This window comes from Gambusia affinis, linkage group LG13 (assembly GCF_019740435.1).
Source record: "Gambusia affinis linkage group LG13, SWU_Gaff_1.0, whole genome shotgun sequence".
In the NCBI taxonomy this organism is placed as follows: Eukaryota; Metazoa; Chordata; class Actinopteri; order Cyprinodontiformes; family Poeciliidae; genus Gambusia; species Gambusia affinis.
The window spans coordinates 27,002,147-27,019,541 of NC_057880.1; the positions used below are offsets into that span (position 1 = coordinate 27,002,147).

At 42.2% G+C, this 17,395-nt stretch overlaps 1 protein-coding gene across 3 annotated transcripts in view; it reads left to right on the plus strand.

The window, feature by feature from the left end:
* The window catches only part of hectd2 (HECT domain containing 2), a 35,705-nt gene extending 20,426 nt beyond the window's left edge, over positions 1 to 15,279 (plus strand). For all 3 annotated transcript variants that reach the window (XM_044136972.1, XM_044136971.1, XM_044136973.1), the window contains 8 exons: positions 1,671 to 1,735; positions 1,823 to 1,916; positions 4,559 to 4,633; positions 6,773 to 6,860; positions 8,993 to 9,099; positions 11,487 to 11,602; positions 11,830 to 11,973; positions 13,842 to 15,279. In XM_044136972.1, the coding sequence (XP_043992907.1) occupies positions 1,671 to 1,735; positions 1,823 to 1,916; positions 4,559 to 4,633; positions 6,773 to 6,860; positions 8,993 to 9,099; positions 11,487 to 11,602; positions 11,830 to 11,973; positions 13,842 to 13,962 (810 nt within the window). In that variant the 3' untranslated portion in view covers positions 13,963 to 15,279. The remainder of the gene's footprint in view (positions 1 to 1,670; positions 1,736 to 1,822; positions 1,917 to 4,558; positions 4,634 to 6,772; positions 6,861 to 8,992; positions 9,100 to 11,486; positions 11,603 to 11,829; positions 11,974 to 13,841) is intronic.
* Positions 15,280 to 17,395: the final 2,116 nt, after the last annotated feature.

Below are 17,395 nucleotides of genomic sequence, written 5' to 3' on the forward strand. Positions count from 1 at the left end.
TGCTTGGAAAGTTTAAACCATCCAAAAGTTTTAACCTCAAACAGAAAGTTACGCTATGAAGGTCAAAACACCTGTGACAGATTCAAAAAGGCTACATCACTGGTTGCCATGGAAATGAACATCTTTTCTGGAGAGCAGTTGGAGCCCACAGCATGACTCTTTTCGTCATCCAGAAACAGAGAGAAGAATTTAAGCCTTGAATAAAAACCTTCGTGGAAACTGTCGGTCACCTCCGATGAATTCTTGAAGTCCAATCAGAACCTTGGACTAGGCACAGTTCTACATTTCCATCTGTCTTCAGTCTGCTGCTTAAAGAGATCCTTCAGTTGCAGTTTTTTCAACAAACATCTAGAGCAAAAATCAACTTTTTTTCATTTATTGAAATATTAATGATTTCTGGTTTTTTGTGGCTCGTTGATTTTTCCATCTATCCAGTTACCAGCAGACCCAGGAGAAAGTGCATGACTGGAACCGATGGTACTGACTTTAACTGTAGTAACCCTAAATGTGTTTAAGCATCTGCAGGCTGAAGCTTTTTAACAGGCTCGTCTGGATTTCAGTCCAGTAAAAAGAACCTGCCTGGTAAAAAGAAGGACAAAGACATAAAACCAGAGAGGTGATGTGAAACACAGAGAGAGCGCTGACAGGAAGAGGAACAGAAAGAAAAGGAGGGAGAGAGAGACTGCAGTTTTATTCATGTTCTGTAAAGTCAGAGTAGAGATTGTAGAATACGATTGGCCAGACATTGTAGAAGACAATTGACCAGAGATTGTAAAAGACGATTGACCAGGCATTGTAGAAGACGAGTGGTCAGAGGTTGTAGAAGACGATTGACCAGACATTGTAAAAGACGATTGACCAGCCATTGTAGAAGACGAGTGGTCAGAGGTTGTAGAAGACGTTTCATTAAATGTCGTGGAAGATGTATGACCAGAGGTTCTTTCAGGAAGATGTATGAGCAGCAAACCCTTCAGTTGGTCCGTCTGGCCCACATGATTCTGGCTATAATGACCATAATGGTTGTGGTAAATCTACAGTGTGTGTTTATTTTTTCTTTGCTACCTCTGTGTGTGTGAGTGTGTGTGTCACCTTCTTGCAATCAGCGCCGCTCAGTTCAAGCACAGAACCCGAGCCTACTCACAGAACCTCAGCACACATGGTGACCACATGTGGCATCTGGGAGCGGTTTATGAGTGTGTGTTTTGGGCCGCCGCCCTTCATACTGAAGTGGGAGAAGAAAATCTGCAGGTGGACGAATCGTTGGTCTACAGGGCTGCTTCTCACAGTATGGACCACAGAAAGAGCCTCAGCGACTCCCACAGAGAAGCATTGAGATACTCCAGTCCGCTTCATGTCTGTCTGCATGAAATGCAGGAGAAGAAGAATACCATCCGTCCGTTCATCATGTCTACCTGTTTATCCTGGCAGGGTTGGCTTTAGCTGCGTAATGAGTAATGACAGTGTGGAGTCCATAAAGGCCTTTCCAGCACCTTGTTATGATAGAAAATAGTTTCTAAACTCAACAGAACGTTAAATATCATTTCTGTTTTTAGTCCAGAAGCTTCTCCTCCTTCTAGGTGTATATTTTGAGCCGTCTACATGCAGCAGACCTATTTATCTCATGTTTGCACACGCAGTGTGTTTCTGTCTTTAACGCTGTGTGTTATCAGCTGATGGGCTTAGCGGTTTACAACAGCATTGCTCTGGACATCCACTTCCCTCTCTACTGCTACAGGTAACAACAGGTTCCCTCTTTTATTAAATTCACCTTGTTTGTTGCACCAACTGCCAGATTGAATAATACTCCTCTGCTTTCCTGCAGGAAGCTGCTCACTCCGCCCACTGTACCATCTGATCCTAATGCTTTTGTTGGCACGGCAACGGCCACCTTGGACGACCTGCAGCAGGTCATGCCTGTAAGGATCAATAAACTGATAAACTTGTTTATTTGTGACCAAAGTATTCAGTTTAAAATAAATAAATTTGAGTTTTGTTCCTTAATATCTAACATTTCGATCAGAAAAAGCATTTCTTTAGTTGACCACCAGAGGGAGACAGAGTCAGACTTTTGAATCCATCCAGTTCAGATTATCTTCACTTGGACTCAGTTCTACTTAATGTGTTGCTGATTAAACAGAAGTGCAGATCAGCATTTATTCTTCATTTCTTTATTCTTCTGTTTCTCCATATGTCCATGACCAGCACATGCATATGAAATGGTGCAAAGCTTAAAAATACTCACATCTGGTGAAATAACATTTTAAACTAATTCCTTATTGTTTTGTTTGTAATTTTGAAACTTGTGTAATTTTCACAACTTTAAAATGATCAGAGTTTCTTTATAAAACTTAAAGAAACGTAGATTATGTATAGTTTTAAGTATCAAAGTGAAATGTAAAACATTTGAGTTAGAAAATGACCAAACAAACATGCATGTGAATGACACGACCTGCGTCACCACAACTATTTTGGGTTTGTTTGGCCGTCTATTACGATATGATCTGCTTTGACAAGATGTGGGTTAAAAGAGAAAAAAAGAAAAAATGACTAAACATACCAACACATTCTGTTGGCTTGGTTACCTCAATTAGTTCATGTTAGCTTTGTAAACTTGCTTAACTTTGTTAGATTTCCACATGTTAATACTTTATTTGTTACCATAATTAACGGTTAGCCCAGTTAGCTCTGGCACATCTACGTCTTTTAGCATGATTTGTTCTGCTTTTGTAGTTAATACTGTTAGCTCTGTTAGTACCATTAGCTCTGTTAGTACCGTTAGCTCTGTTAATACTGTTAGCTCTGTTAGTACCATTAGCTCTGTTAGTACCGTTAGCTCTGTTAATACTGTTAGCTCTGTTAGTACAGTTAGCTCTGTTAATACCGTTAGCTCTGTTAGCACAGTTAGCTCTGTTAGTACCGTTAGCTCTATTAATACCGTTAGCTCTGTTAGTACCATTAGCTCTGTTAGTACCGTTAGCTCTGTTAATACTGTTAGCTCTGTTAGTACAGTTAGCTCTGTTAATACCGTTAGCTCTGTTTGCACAGTTAGCTCTGTTAGTACCGTTAGCTCTGTTAATACCGTTAGCTCTGTTAGTACAGTTAGCTCTGTTAGTACCGTTGGCTCTGTTAGTACCATTAGCTCTGTTAGTTCTGTTAGGATGGTTAGTGGTGTTAGCGCATGTTGTTTTGCTAGCTTGACTTCAAATGGTTAAGCAAATCAGCCTTTTCATCATAGTTAGCTCTGTTAGGATGGCTAATACTGTGCATCCTGTTAGCATAGTTAGCTCTGTTACCAACATACAAACTGGAACCCACTTTGCTAAGCTATCAGGCGGATATAACTTCCAAATCAAAGACGCTCCATGACAGATACGGATTAAAATGTCTGTTCTCTTCTGAGGCCTGTTTTGCTCCTACAGTAAATTGGCCTTTCAGTTTGACCTGTTGCAGCGTTAGCCTGTCTAAACATAAGGCATGCGTGCGTAGATAACTCAGTGTCCATTTTAGGAACCTCCTAAATCCTTTTTGTTCCCTCTGACTGCATTGTGAAATGCTTCTCTGATATTATAAATAGCTAACTTTGGGTTTTGTTCCCAGCTAGCTTATAGCCAGAGTGAGCTGATTGTTTAGCTGCGGTCCCATTAGCAGCTCTCCAAGTTGCCGTCAGTCAGGCAGGAAAACGTCTGGTTTAGTCGTCAGCCAGTTATTTAGTGCATCTGACTGCGATCTGGCCTGTCGCCTGACCTCAATCTGGCCGAGAGCATTTAAAAAATAGAATCATGCATCAATTCAAAGATATTTCACTAACATCTTTATCTGTTTAAAAGGGAGATAGCATTCTGAATCAACCTTTCATGTTGAATTTTTGACACTATGCGTTGACATTTATTGGAGCCAGGCTAAATATTTCTAGTCCTCAATGAGCGACTGTAAGCAGCTGCTTCCCGTGTTCTGCAGCAGAGACTGGAAGTGCTGACGGACCGAACAGAACACAATGCGACTGATGTAAGAATTCACTGAGAGAAAGATGAAGTGTCTCCAGTCGCTCACAGTTACCTGATCCACAGGCTGCAATGCATCCAAAACCTTCCTGACTGCGAAGGTCAAACTCTGCCAGTCACCACACACACACCCACACACACACACACACGCACACACACACACACACCCACACACACGCACTGTGGAGGCTGTGATAGACCAAGTAGTTGTATAACTGGAGGATATCAGTTTTAATCTTTCAGTACCTAAAGTTTCCGGTCCTCTACAGAACAGTAACCCAGACGTCCTTCAGCAAAATGAGATTTAGTTATTTTTTCTCAACAAGTCTTACATTTGTAAAATAAAGAGTAACAACAGATTGTTACGATATGAAAAGTTAAAGCTCAGCCTGAAGCTGAGGAAACTCTGCAGTATCTCAGGCTCGTTGTCCCTTAAAGAATGTTGTTGTTTACATACCTGAAACGTAAAGGTGGGAATGTGTGGTTTCCCCACTAATGCATGAAAAAGTGTGAAACTTGACTTGCAAAATGAGGAGTTTCCATCCGTGTGTCTGCAGGACCTGGCTCACGGGTTGGCGGAGCTGCTGAGCTACGAGGGAAACGTGGAGGAGGATTTCTACCTCACCTTCCAGGTGAGCAGCTAGTAAAGCTTCTAATATGGAGCCGGAAAAAAACACCCAAAACGACAAAGACTTGACGTAAACGGAATCAGTTCTGTTTTTAGTAGAACTGGAATAGTTCTAAATATGACTCAGCTTCTCAGTAATGCAAAGATTAAACTGACTTTTTAAAGCTGTGATACTAGAAAGTCGCTCATGTCTCAAATATGAATACCAAAGTATCAGTGGAAGGTCATGTTACAGTTGAAGAGCATTCATACAGCTGGCAGGTTTAGAGTCAAAGTAATCTTTTAATTGGACCAGCATGTTTCGCCTGACTGGATGTGATAAAGTCGTTTTCCAAACTGAGTCCAGACTTTAACCTGGTAGAGGATCTCTGGAGGACGGTCACATTTAGACAGAGCTCTGGTTGGGTTTGAATTCATATGTGAATCGGACCGCTCCAAAAAGCAGGAAGTGGACTACCGCGCAGGGCATTCTGGGTAAATCCAACCAAAGCTAACTAGCCTAGCGCTAGCAGCAGAAATGTCTCCTGGTCTTCAGCCAAAGACTAAAGAGAAATCCTCCAACACTAAAATCTGACGCCTCCATCTTGTTTCCATCTGGTGAAGAAGGAAGTTGCTCTGAGTGTCTTCAGAGGTTTTTGTGTGGTTTCCTTCAGTGGTTGTTGGTGCAGCGCCCCCACAGGCCAGGAGGGGAACAGGTTGGTTTGACTCAGAACCACAGCAGCTGGAGGTGGAGCAGAAGATGGAGTTCTGGTTCCAATTGGACCGGGTCTAACGGACTATCAGGAGGAGAAACATCCTTACTGATGTGAAGCATTGTGGCATCAGTAACTCATCCAGAAAAATCAACCCCCCTGATCAATATTTCCTCTATACAATGATTAATTTAGTTTGACAAAGGTTTAGATTTTGGTTCTACCGGGTCTGAACTGGGACAGGATGATCCCTGTACCTCCTGATCTGCAGTGATTTGTCCTCCTCAGGGTTCAACCACATCCATCCCTACCTGTGCAGGTAAAATCACTGAAATACACCTGACCTCAGCCAGGATTTTGTTTGGTTTCCCGCCGCACGGTTTCAAGTCTGCATCTGAATCCCACTGGGTCGCAGCCGCACTGCAGAGCTCCTCTAAATCATGACAGCACGCATTAAGAACAAGACCTGCTACTGAGCAGCGCCGCCGCATATAATGGAGTCACTGATGCTGCAGTGGGGATAAATATGGAGCACATGTGGGAAGACAGAATATGTAAAGCCCTGAGCTGGGGTGTTATTTTAGCCCCCAGTGTGATGGACGGCTGCTAACAGTCGCACCACTGTGGCAACGTTTCCACCGACCTGCAGAACTCAGAGTCTGACCTGGGTCTGCCTTTTCCATTTATATCAGAGTTTAAACTCATTTCACTTCTTCTCAAAACTTAATAACTTAATTTAACCCTTTAAATCCAGATCCCACAGCAGAAACACAATCCTGATCCACAGAATGCAAATAAACTTATTCATTTTCCAATTTAGTGACATAAACATGGAACCGTGGAAAAGTTGTACCATTTTAAATTCGAAACCTTTTGTAATCCAAGTTTTGCCAGAGCTGGATTCAGATCAGAATAAAACTTTAGTCAAAGTTTATTTCTGTTCCTTATCTGAACAACAAACCAAATACAGAGGCAGAAAATGAAGAATAAAACTCAGGAAATGGTCTGATGTGCCTCAGAGCTTTTCAGATCCTTCAGTAAACATAATGAAAATTGGTGCATGTTTTTGTAACCCGGATGAACCTCGATGACCTCCTGGATTCTTGTCGACATGTGAGGTCAACATGGTGTTAAATCCTCTTCAGTCAGAAACTGCAGAAAGCTCAGGAAACCAGACGGGGAGCGTGAGCCAACGCTTCTGTTGCTCTGATGGAAGTCCTTACCTTACTTCACTGTAATATTCTGGTTGTATAACATTAAGATCTTAGATTTAGATTCTTTAGTCTGTTAGAAAAACATCAAAATGAAAAAAACTCAGCAATGTCCATCATCAGTACCAGGTCATCTCTAAACGGTCTGGACGCTGCCATCATAAATGAAGTTGATCAAGTTGATTAAATCGATATGGATTCAGTCATTTGGTCAAACTGAACAGTTTTTATTGCTTGCAGGTGTTCCAAGAGGAGATGGGCGTTGTCAAATCCTACAACCTGAAACCCGGAGGAGACAAAATCCCCGTCACCAAGCAGAACAGGAAGGGTGAGTCTGAGCAAAACCAGAACAGTTCAGCTGTGAATAACACAAACCACCAGTTGACCTTTGGATCCAACAGAGTATTTACCTTCAATAAACTAATTCCACTGAAGACGCATTTATTTAAACTGAATGTAAATATGGTTTCTAATTATATTAGTCTACTAGTTCAGCTTCCAGAATCCTCTACTTTGTTTGAGGAGTTTATGATGTATTTGTTCACCGTTTCACTGAGTAATGGGTCACAAATTTATGTGTATAAACAAGAAAAAAAACTAACTTCCAACATGTCTGACATTGTAAGCTACCCATTGGTTTAATCTGAACTGTATTCGTGAGGTCACTGAGAAAATGTTAACCAATATTGGTGATGTTAGCATGCTATTGTCCACAGCTAATGATTGGGAATTTCAGGCTCATTAAAAATGCCTGAACACAATGATTTCACTGATTTATTAAATATTAAATGTTATGTAGCTCCTTGTAAGCTCAATACCAAATTTACAATTACAACATTAATGCTAATGTTAGCAAGCTGGTGCTGATGCTGTCAGCTAATGTTTGGGATTTTCAGATAATGTCCAAGTTCAAACTACTGAAGGTTGGTTTCTCCTGAGCTGCAGCTCAAGGATTTCAGAGATCAGTTCACTGGGAAAATGTCTACTGAAAACTGCTAAAAGGAGGACGCTAACCTCAAACTGCTAACACGTGAATGTTGTCATGCTAACAACTAGGCCTAGAGTTACATATTCTAGATTGGTATGAAAAATGCTACCACACACTCACCAGGCTTTTCAGATTATTCTTACCATGCTAATGCTATTGCTACCATTTGGTAAATGAGCACATATTCAAATTTCTGCCTTAATATCTAGCTCGATAAGTTAGCTAAAGCTAGCATTAGCATTTCATGAGGACTGGTGCCTATTTCCAGTGTTTCAGGAGAGTTGAAATGTTAGACACTTTTTGTTTTCAAACAAAAAATCTATTTTGTGCCGTCCCCGTCCTAAGTTTTATTTCTGGCATTCTGTAAATATTCATTCCTGAGAATAAGAGAAGGAAATGCAGAATGCATGTGTGTGGAGGCGGAGTCAATCATACAAAACAACAAGCACATGAGGGGTGAAGAAGAGAGCGCACAGCACGCCACTGCAGCTTATCACCATGGCGACAACAGGGATGGCAAACCGCCTTCAGAGGATTAAGATGAAAACACTCAGGAGTCACTTCAGTTCCTCTGTCAGGAAGGAAGGGAAGCTCTGGGTCACTGGACCGCAGCCATGCTCCAGTCTGTTTCCAGAAACTTCAGATCCTAAAAACTGCAGCTCCAAATTTAAACCTAAGACCTTAAAATGAGAAATTTAAAGTTAAGGATTTATCCAACGAGGAGCAGGAAGTGGTAATTGTCTAGAGACCTATCAAACCAACACCCTACAAAGTGATTTAAAGCTACAACGTGGCGAGGCCAGTCTGTCTGTAATTCACTGCATTGGGAATGAGCTCTAGTGACTCAGACTGTAAATCAAAGCACGAAGGTTCTGGCAGATTCTTAGACTTTGCAGTTTCTGGTCTGGTTCTGGCCGGTACTGTTACGACAGCGCCAACGTAAGCTCTCCCATTCCTCCAGTCACCAGATGATCAGGACACTTTATGTTAGAGGGAAAGCCTCACCTTTCTCCATATAACACAATAATGTAGCTGTTAGAAGATCTTCCTGATGACATGCAGTCTGTCTCTGCACTGATCAAATCTTTAGGTTTTGATCATTTTACTCAGCAGAGACCAGAACCTTCCCAAAGGTCCACCAGGTCTGGAGATTTGTTAAATATTGCTGAGATATTTCTTTATTTTCCACATAGCAATAAAGAAAAGTTCTCTGGTTCAAACTGAGTTAGAAATGAGTTACATCTTCATGTTTTACGTCCAGCTCTCCGTTTCTTCTCCCTGGCAGAAACACGGACCTGGCTGCTGTCAAAGCCTCTATTGTTCAGAACCATGAACTCATTTTCCATCCAGCGGCTCTTGTTGGGGCTCAGATGTAACTTTCTGCCAGCGTCGCCCAGAGAAGCGGCTGCTGCAGGGTTGATGGTGGAACCTGGTAATGGAATAATGAAAATCCCTCCGCTCTCTTTCCACAGAGTACGTCCAGCTCTACATCGACTTCCTGCTGAATAAATCCATTTACAAACAGTTTGCTGCCTTCTACCACGGCTTCCACAGCGTGTGTGCCTCCGACGCCCTCATGGTTAGTTCAGAGAGAGAGAATGTGTGTGTGTGTGTGTGTGTGCGTGTGTGTGTGTGTGTGTGTGTGTGTGAACATATGAAACAGCCGGGTGCACACATTTTTTCTGACACTTTCTAATTCTTATTAAGGCTGTTCAGATTACATCATGACTATTAAATTATTATTATTATCAAAATTAATTCCAACAGTCTTTATATGCTAATTAAAGCCTGAATATCTTTTTTTAAACTAATCTGCTGAATTGTCATTTCTTGAATTACAAAAAATGTTCTGGCATTTAGCAAATGGAAATAATTTTGGTAATTCTAATAAGTGAAAACAAGAGACGTGTGATTTAACTTGACTCAGTGTTGTGTCTTTTTATTCAGTGTGTGTAAATAGCAGCAGTAACGTCGGTATCGAAGCCGGTTGGTCATGTGACAGTGATGCAGCAGAGGATTGTGGGATGTTGAGCAACTAGCAGCTTTCTGATGGTTTTCTAAATAATTTTATCTGATGTAAAGATGTTTTCTAATTATTGTCTCAGACCTTAAATATAGCAACATTAACGGTAAAGAAAAGGAAGTGAGTCAAACGTCTAATTTAATGACCTCATTCTGGTGACGTTCGTCTGTTTCTCATCGTTTCGCCGTTAAACTGAGGAACTGTCTTCTTCCTGTCAGAGCTGATCACTTCCTGTGCAGCAACACAGGAAATAAATTATTCTATTGGTTAACTGAACTGTTGATGATTAGAGTTTGTTGTCCGACTCTGTTTATAGTTCAGGGTTAAAGGTCACCAGTATCATCATATTTCTGCTCTCTGCAATGGACACACTGAGAGGCAGAATGTGGGTCAGAAAGTTTCTGCAGGGCGGCTGGATTCCCACTGGGAGGAAAAACAACAGGAGATCCTTTCATTCTTTTCTTAGATATACATTATTGATTATAGATTGTGTTAATGGTTAGTTCTTGGTAATCTTTTGCTTTTACTGAAAGTTTGACTAGCCTTTGTGTTTATTCAAACTCATTAAGAGAGAATTCTTTTAGGAGCATAGAAATAATTTAGCGCAGTAGATAAAGCTGAACAGAGTTGGTGTAATATTTATTATTTTTATTCAGTTTTATGTAGCAATTATTCTAACATAAATCTCTCAGGTATCAGCCAATTGAAAACCAGGATCTGACTCCAGTTTTCCAAATGAAAACTGAATCCAAGAGCAGCAAAGTTATTATATGTGCACTTCCTCTGGCGGCCATAGGGGGGCGCTGAGGAACCAGACCTACTTCCCATGACCTTGGCTGCAGCGGACAAGGACAAACTTCTTCCACTCTAAGATTAAATATTCAGAAACACTTTAAGGCAGAAATCTGAAACTAAAGAACCATAAACTCTCATATCTGATGTAAAATAATAAAAATGAGTTTTATCCAAAGTTCTGCCGTACTCTGACCCAGATTCTGCCGGTTCCGGCTCAGTTTTTCTCCTCCATGCTGTGGGTCACGTCCTGCGGCTCCAGGATGTGATAAGGCAGGTCGGTGGGCGTGTCGGAGTCTTCAGCCTTTACTCATTAACTCATCATCAGCAGCATCTTCCTCTTCCTGATTCTCTGATCTGGTGGTTCTGATCCACATCCGACTCGTTTTCTCGTCATTCTGCCTTTATGACAGGAAGTTTCAGTTTGACGACTCGGTTGTTTTCAGACTCTGAGCGACTCTGATGATGTTGTACTTCCTGTTCCTCGTTGCTAAGCGGTTGCTAAGTGAGTTTGGTCTTTCTGGGAATTTTAGCACAGCGGCGAATGTTGCAGCTTGTTGTCACTGTGGAGTTGCAAGTTCAAATCCCGTCGATGAAGCAATTCTTACAACTTCTGGTCCATTAATAAAAGGTCATTCAACATTCTTAAACCAAAAGTGTAAACAATATATAAACATATTTGTATTTAAGATCATAATTTAAGATATAAAATCTGTTTTACCCAGAATTCCTCTGGTGGCAGTTTTATCTCTATCTGGTTTACATCCAGTTATCAGCCAGTTAATCCCAAAATAATCAGCAGAAGTATTTTTTAGCTGCTGATGAATCCTTCAGACCTTCACTAAAGGAATGTTGTTGACTTTTAGGCAGTAAATATTATTTTATAATTTAAAAAGAAATTAAATTGTTTATTTGTATCCTTTATAATATTGAATAAAAGGTTAAAATGTGAGATATTTTAAATCAGATTTGATCATCTAATTGTCAGAATAATAAAGTAATCCTTCATTTCAGCCCTAAAACCTGCAGCTTCGTCTCTACAGGAAGAGTTTAAATGTCTGAACATCGTCGGTGTTTTTGTCTCCAGTAGAGGAACTCTCCCAGATGAAACCTTTTCATGCCTTCATGTGTTCATGTGTTTGTTGCTCCAGCTGCTGCGGCCGGAGGAGGTGGAGATGCTGGTGTGCGGCAGTCCGGAGCTGGACATGAGCGCGCTGCAGAAAGCTGCTCAGTATGAAGGCTACAGCAAGATGGACGCCACTGTGAGGTAAACGCCTCCTGCAGAACCTGCACCGGACCAGAACCGACCGGACTCTGGCCTTGTTCGGCTCGCTGTAAGACGTGGGCCGGTCCAGAATCTGCCGGTTCTGACCCGCTTAGAAATGGGTCAGAACACTGAGCAGCCCGTCTGACTCTGAGCTTAGTCAGCACTTTGAGGACCAGAACCTGGTTCCCAGTGCGCCCAGTAAGCAGGGTGTGTTGGTTCTCCTGCAGGTTCTTCTGGGACGTGGTTCTGGCGTTCCCTCTGGAGCTGCAGAAGAAGCTTCTGCACTTCGCCACCGGCAGCGACCGCGTTCCCGTCGCAGGAATGGCCGACCTCAACTTCAAGATCTGTAAGATCGACGTTCCGGCAGACTGGTGGGTTCATGGGACGTCCAACCGTCCATCAGTGTGTCCATCAATATGTCCATCAATATGTCCATCAATATGTCCCTTCATCAATCCATGGAATAAAACTTAAAAACCAGAGAACCTTCCTGCTCCTCCATAACGAATGTAAGCCTTTTGACACAAGATAATAAAAACTAAAACCTTCAGACACAAAACGACCTCAAACATCTTCAGCTCATCTTTTACTTTATTAAAATTGTGACCTGTTAGCTTCTCTTCATGTCCTAGCTTTGTAGCTTTTAGCTTTGTAGCTCAGCTGGTTGTTTACTATGAGATGTCTGCTGGGCTGGATGTTTTCCCATGAACAAACTTTCCACAGCATTGAAGCTCAGTGAATGGTCGGGGGCCCAGCAGGTCTGATCTCAGCTGTGTGTTAGACTCTGAAACACCCTGTGGGGGTGTGTGTGTGGGAGAACCCACGCTGCTCTGACAAACAGCTCTCCTTTCACACACACACACACACACACTAAAAACACATGAGCAGCCGGGCCTCTATATGACCAAACAACAGGACCAGGTCATGTTCCTATAGCTGCACATATACAGATAGCGCTGCTGGAGGAATCCTCTTACACACACACACACACACACGCACACACACACACCCGTATGGGTTGGGCCCTCAAGGGGCTCCCAGATAACGAGACCCCAGAATGGAGGCCATTGTGTCACATAAAGAAAACTACATTCACAGAGTTCAAGTTGTGAACTCGCTCACCGGCATGTTGCTGTTGCTGCTGCTATTGCTGTTGCTGCTATTGCCGCTGTTGCTGCTATTGCCGCTGTTGCCGCTGTTGCTGCTGTTGTTGCTGCTGCTGCTGTTGCTGTTTTGGAGGAGAGATCAGCCTCTTTCTGTTTTTCTCATCTTCAAAACCTCTTCAGCTTGTTGACTTCTGAATGTTTTTAATCACAAACACGTCAACAAGATGATCAGGTGGATCATTTTCAGGTCCTGCAGCCCCAACTGAGCCCTCATCACCATCCCTCCTCCACCATGCTGAACAGTTGGCTTAAGGCTTTATGGCTTTTACAGGCGTAACAATAATGTGGGAATAATATGTTTTTGTAATAAGAATAATAATAAATACAATAAAAAATTTCAGTGTGATAAAAGTTATCTCGATAATGGAAATTAAAGCCCATTTAGCAGCTTAGCTCCCACACCACTTAAACCAGCGTGTGCGTGCGTGTGTGTGTGTGTGTCGTGTTTACAGACTGCTGGTCTTTGTGTCAGAGCTATAGAAAATCAGAGTGAGCCCAGTAGCCAGAATGCTGCCATGAATCCACTGAGCTTCATTAAAATGCCTCCTTCATGTCTTGCTGGATTTTCTTGTTTTTCCTCTTAAGCTTCTAATCTGGACCTTAAGGTTCCTCTGGATGCGTAAATCCCTCTGAGTGAAAGTAGCTCGGGTTAAGGTTCTGCTTGTTTAGGACCGGGTTCAGAGGGAACCAGGTGTTCCCTGGTCAGGAGGGGAGCAGGGACCCCAACATGGAGGATGGGTTGTGTGCTGGGGGACACACACCATGTAGCAGTTGTTATGACAAATGACTGGATTTAGCATTTTAGCATTAGCTTCCACTGTATACCATGTTTATATAGTGTGTTAGCGTTAGCAGAACTAATGCTAATGCTTAGAGCCGTAACTTCCTCTTCCTCGGACATGGTTTATTCTGAATTTGGAATCTGGTTTCTACCGACTTTGTAGAAAAAGCAGAAGTTCTGGACAGATGGTGGTTCTGAAGACAGAAGAGTTCAAGTTTATCCTGCTGAAAGAGGAGCAGCTCTCTAACCCGTTGCTGTTTGCTAACATTGAACTTCCTCTCTGTCTCCTCAGGCTGCCCATCTCTCACACCTGCTTCAACCAGATCTGTTTGCCTCCGTATCGAACGCGGAAGGAGCTCAAACACAAACTCACCATCGCCATCTCCAACGCCGAAGGCTTCGGCCTGGAGTGAAGGGCCTGCGGACAGGAACACCAACAGAGACTGTCACACTGCGGGGATCTCTGTGGATCTCTGTGGATCAGAAACTGAGCAGGTCCCATTGTCTCCTGATAGGCAGATCAGACCGGAGCTTTAACCCAACAGCTGAACAACGGTTCAACAAATCACTTCATTTCCACATCAACTCTGTTGGTTCTGCTTTAACAACCTGATAAACACAAACCAAATTGATCTGCAACACTGTGCAAAAGCTTTACGCAGTTTATATGTTTATTTCCTGATTGCAGAGCTGAAGCAGATTCTTCAGGCTGGGAAACTCTCTGCCTACCAAGTGCCTTAAAGAGAACAAACCTGATGCCGTTTACTGTCCGTTCCTGTTGTAGATCGATGGTAAAACCTATTACAGTTTTAAAGTTTTGTTTTATTGATAAACCTTTTGCACAGTATTGTTGATGTTATCTGGGATAAAAGTCTGACTAGTCTCTGATCAGTGAAAATAAGGTTAAAAATTCCTGTTTTAATGTAACAAAGTCCAATCATCAGTGGGTGAAAACGGTGGAGCCTCCAACGTCAGGCAGGATCGATTTTGCAGAAAGCAAACAGAAATGCCTGAAGACTAAACTCAATGACATCCTCCTGTAATGCTGCCAGTCTGGATTTAAACATGGCCTCCAACAATTTTGATTCCAAATCTATTGATTTACAAACCGTGATCAGTTTTTCTGAACAGAAATAAAGACAGTTGAGAACCTTTTTGACATAAAGTATAAATGCCTCCAGCTCCAGATGATGAAGATCTGGTGTAAAGTTAAACTAAATCATCTTAAACTTGAGTTCTGCACACCTGACCCCATATATTTAAATATGGCTGCCATCCAGGAAGGCTAATTATTATTTATATTAGAGTCACAGTGTTTTCCAGTTGGTGTTTCATGCAACATGTTTTTGCTTTTTGCAAAAAGTTCCCATTTCTGCTGCAGAGGCTCCATTTTATTGTTTCTCAGGTATTGATTTGAATATTTTTTTCTGGTCCTGTTTATTCGCACACTGTTGGTTATAAACGGATTAATCAGGAGAATGGAGGTGTGGAGGTTTAACTGAAGGTAAAGGTCATGTAAGTAAGCTAGCTTGTTGGACATAACTGTGTTAACGTTTCCTGTCATGCTGCAGTCCTGACGTCTGACACTTTATGATTTCCAGAAATGTTTTTTTATTTGCTTTGTTTGCAGCACACTGTTACGACTGAACGCTTTACTCTGAAGAATGCTTTTGTATATTACGAGACGTAGCTTGTGGCTTGTTCCCTTTGACATTGCGGCCAGTTTGATTGAACAGAGGCTGCAGCAGAAGTGTTGCTTTGTGGTGTTTTGTCGGTGTGACGTTCAGGAGCCTGCAGACCGGCTGGTAGAGGAACCGTCTTCCAGATGGGCTGCTTTGTTTGTTTGTTTGGTGCTTTTAAATTATTACTCCTTGTTTCAGGACGTCCAGTCCGGGTCCAACTGGTTTTGTCACTTTATCCACACCTTTCCCAGTAACAGCTTCCACTTATCGATCGCTCTGCTTGATGATCAGACCAGTTCTACTGACAACCCAACCTACTGACCCATTTCTCTGAAGCTTCACCTTGTTGGGTTCGGTTTACCTCGGAGATCAAAACCTGGGATCTAGAAATGATTCGTCTTCCAGTTTCAGGTTGGAAAATCAGGGATGTGTTAATTATTTTATTAGATTGAATTAAAAAGAAAATCAGTTAAAACAATGTTTATCTCTGTGAAGCGGCCATGTTAGATGTAGAGGTTGGTTTCTGACGGAAAACATTAAAGTTGGGAGTTGAAATGCAACATTGGATGCATAACTTGAAAAGATGCTGAGCTTTGATGGCACATCTAAATATTGGACAGTCTTCAAATCAGTCACAATAACATCAGAGTCCGATATTAACCAATAATCCTGAAATTAATCTAATAAAACTCAATAAATTCTCTGATTGATTGAAATGATCAGGATTCCCAGTTTACTGTCTCCCAGTCCAGTAACTGGACCGACTTGATTTAAAATCCCAAACTACAACCACATGTTTACTATCATTTCTGTGTTAAAGTTTAGATGTGAAACATCAGAACATCAAACACACCACTGATCTCATTTAGTAGTTATGATTAGTTAATGACCAGCGGTTATTTAAGTCCAGTTGGATTTCACTGGTTAATCACTGGTGGCTGGAAGCATCGAGTTCAGCAGGATAAACTCCAGTAACCAGCGGTGGTGGATCTATTCCTACCACTGGCCCGGCTCTAATCTGGGTCTCTGGTTCAGTGGCTCCCTGAGAGGCTCTCTGGGGTTTGGGTCAGGGTTAGGGTAAGAGGTGGGGTAAGGGTTGGGGTTGGGGTAAGGGTTGGGGTAAGGGTTGGGGTCAGGGTTGGGGTGTGGGTTAGGGTAAGAGTTGGGTGAGGGGTTGGGGTCAGGGTCATCCTGTGGTCTGGAAAAGATCTTTGCTCAACGTTCAGTTTTCACTTCAGAGCCACAGAAGCAGCTTCTCCAGACTCCAGGTGCTTCTCCACCCGTCTGCAGCCCAGAACCTTCAGCTGTTTCTACCACTATACTCGTTTTTTTTTTTTGTGTTGGTTCTAAATCTACGGTACTGTCTAGTCCAAAGTCCCAAATAGCAACTGCCGTATCCAGGCAACGGTTGAGAAACTTCTCTGGCTGCACCGTCCAAATTTACATGGCTCTAATCTGGGTCACTCATTCACTCAGCCAACAATGGATCCTTTATGTTATGTAATGATGGGGCTGGAGCTGCTCTCTGCTTAGAGACGGACCGGGCCAGAACCCCAGAACCGGGCCGCCGGTTAAAGGCTGGTTTCTGAACAGACTCAGAAATGTGTTTGACTTTGACTCGGTTCTGTTGTACGTCAAATGGACCAAACTGTGTCAGGTTATACAGTGGAGGAGTGAAGACCCGGTAGAAGATCCATTTGAAAATAGTTCAAACTGGTTCTCGGGTTTGTTGAGGTGTAATTATTTTCTCTGGTCAGGTGTTTAAATTAAACGAGGACGGATTGGAGGAGGAGCAGCTGACCCGTGCATGACCCAGTTTGTAAACCCGCTGTGGCTTTTGTTGCTGTGTAATGTACAATGATGTGACTCCACAGATATTTGCAATAAACCCAAACGAAGGCTCACGCCTCCTGATAAAAGCGGCTGCTGAACGTGTCTTCATTTGTTTGAGTCGGTGGTGAAATGTCAGATACAGAAAGAGACCGAGTCAGACGTTTTATTCTGAAAGTCTCATTGAGGCTGATAAGAAAATCGATTATAAGGTTGAATGGTGAAATTAATTTACATCCTGGTGATAAATTTTTTAATCTTTAATAAAGTAGTGGACACTACTTAAGGGGAACAAGATTTTCAATAAATGCTACTTTTATTTTTTTTATCTTTC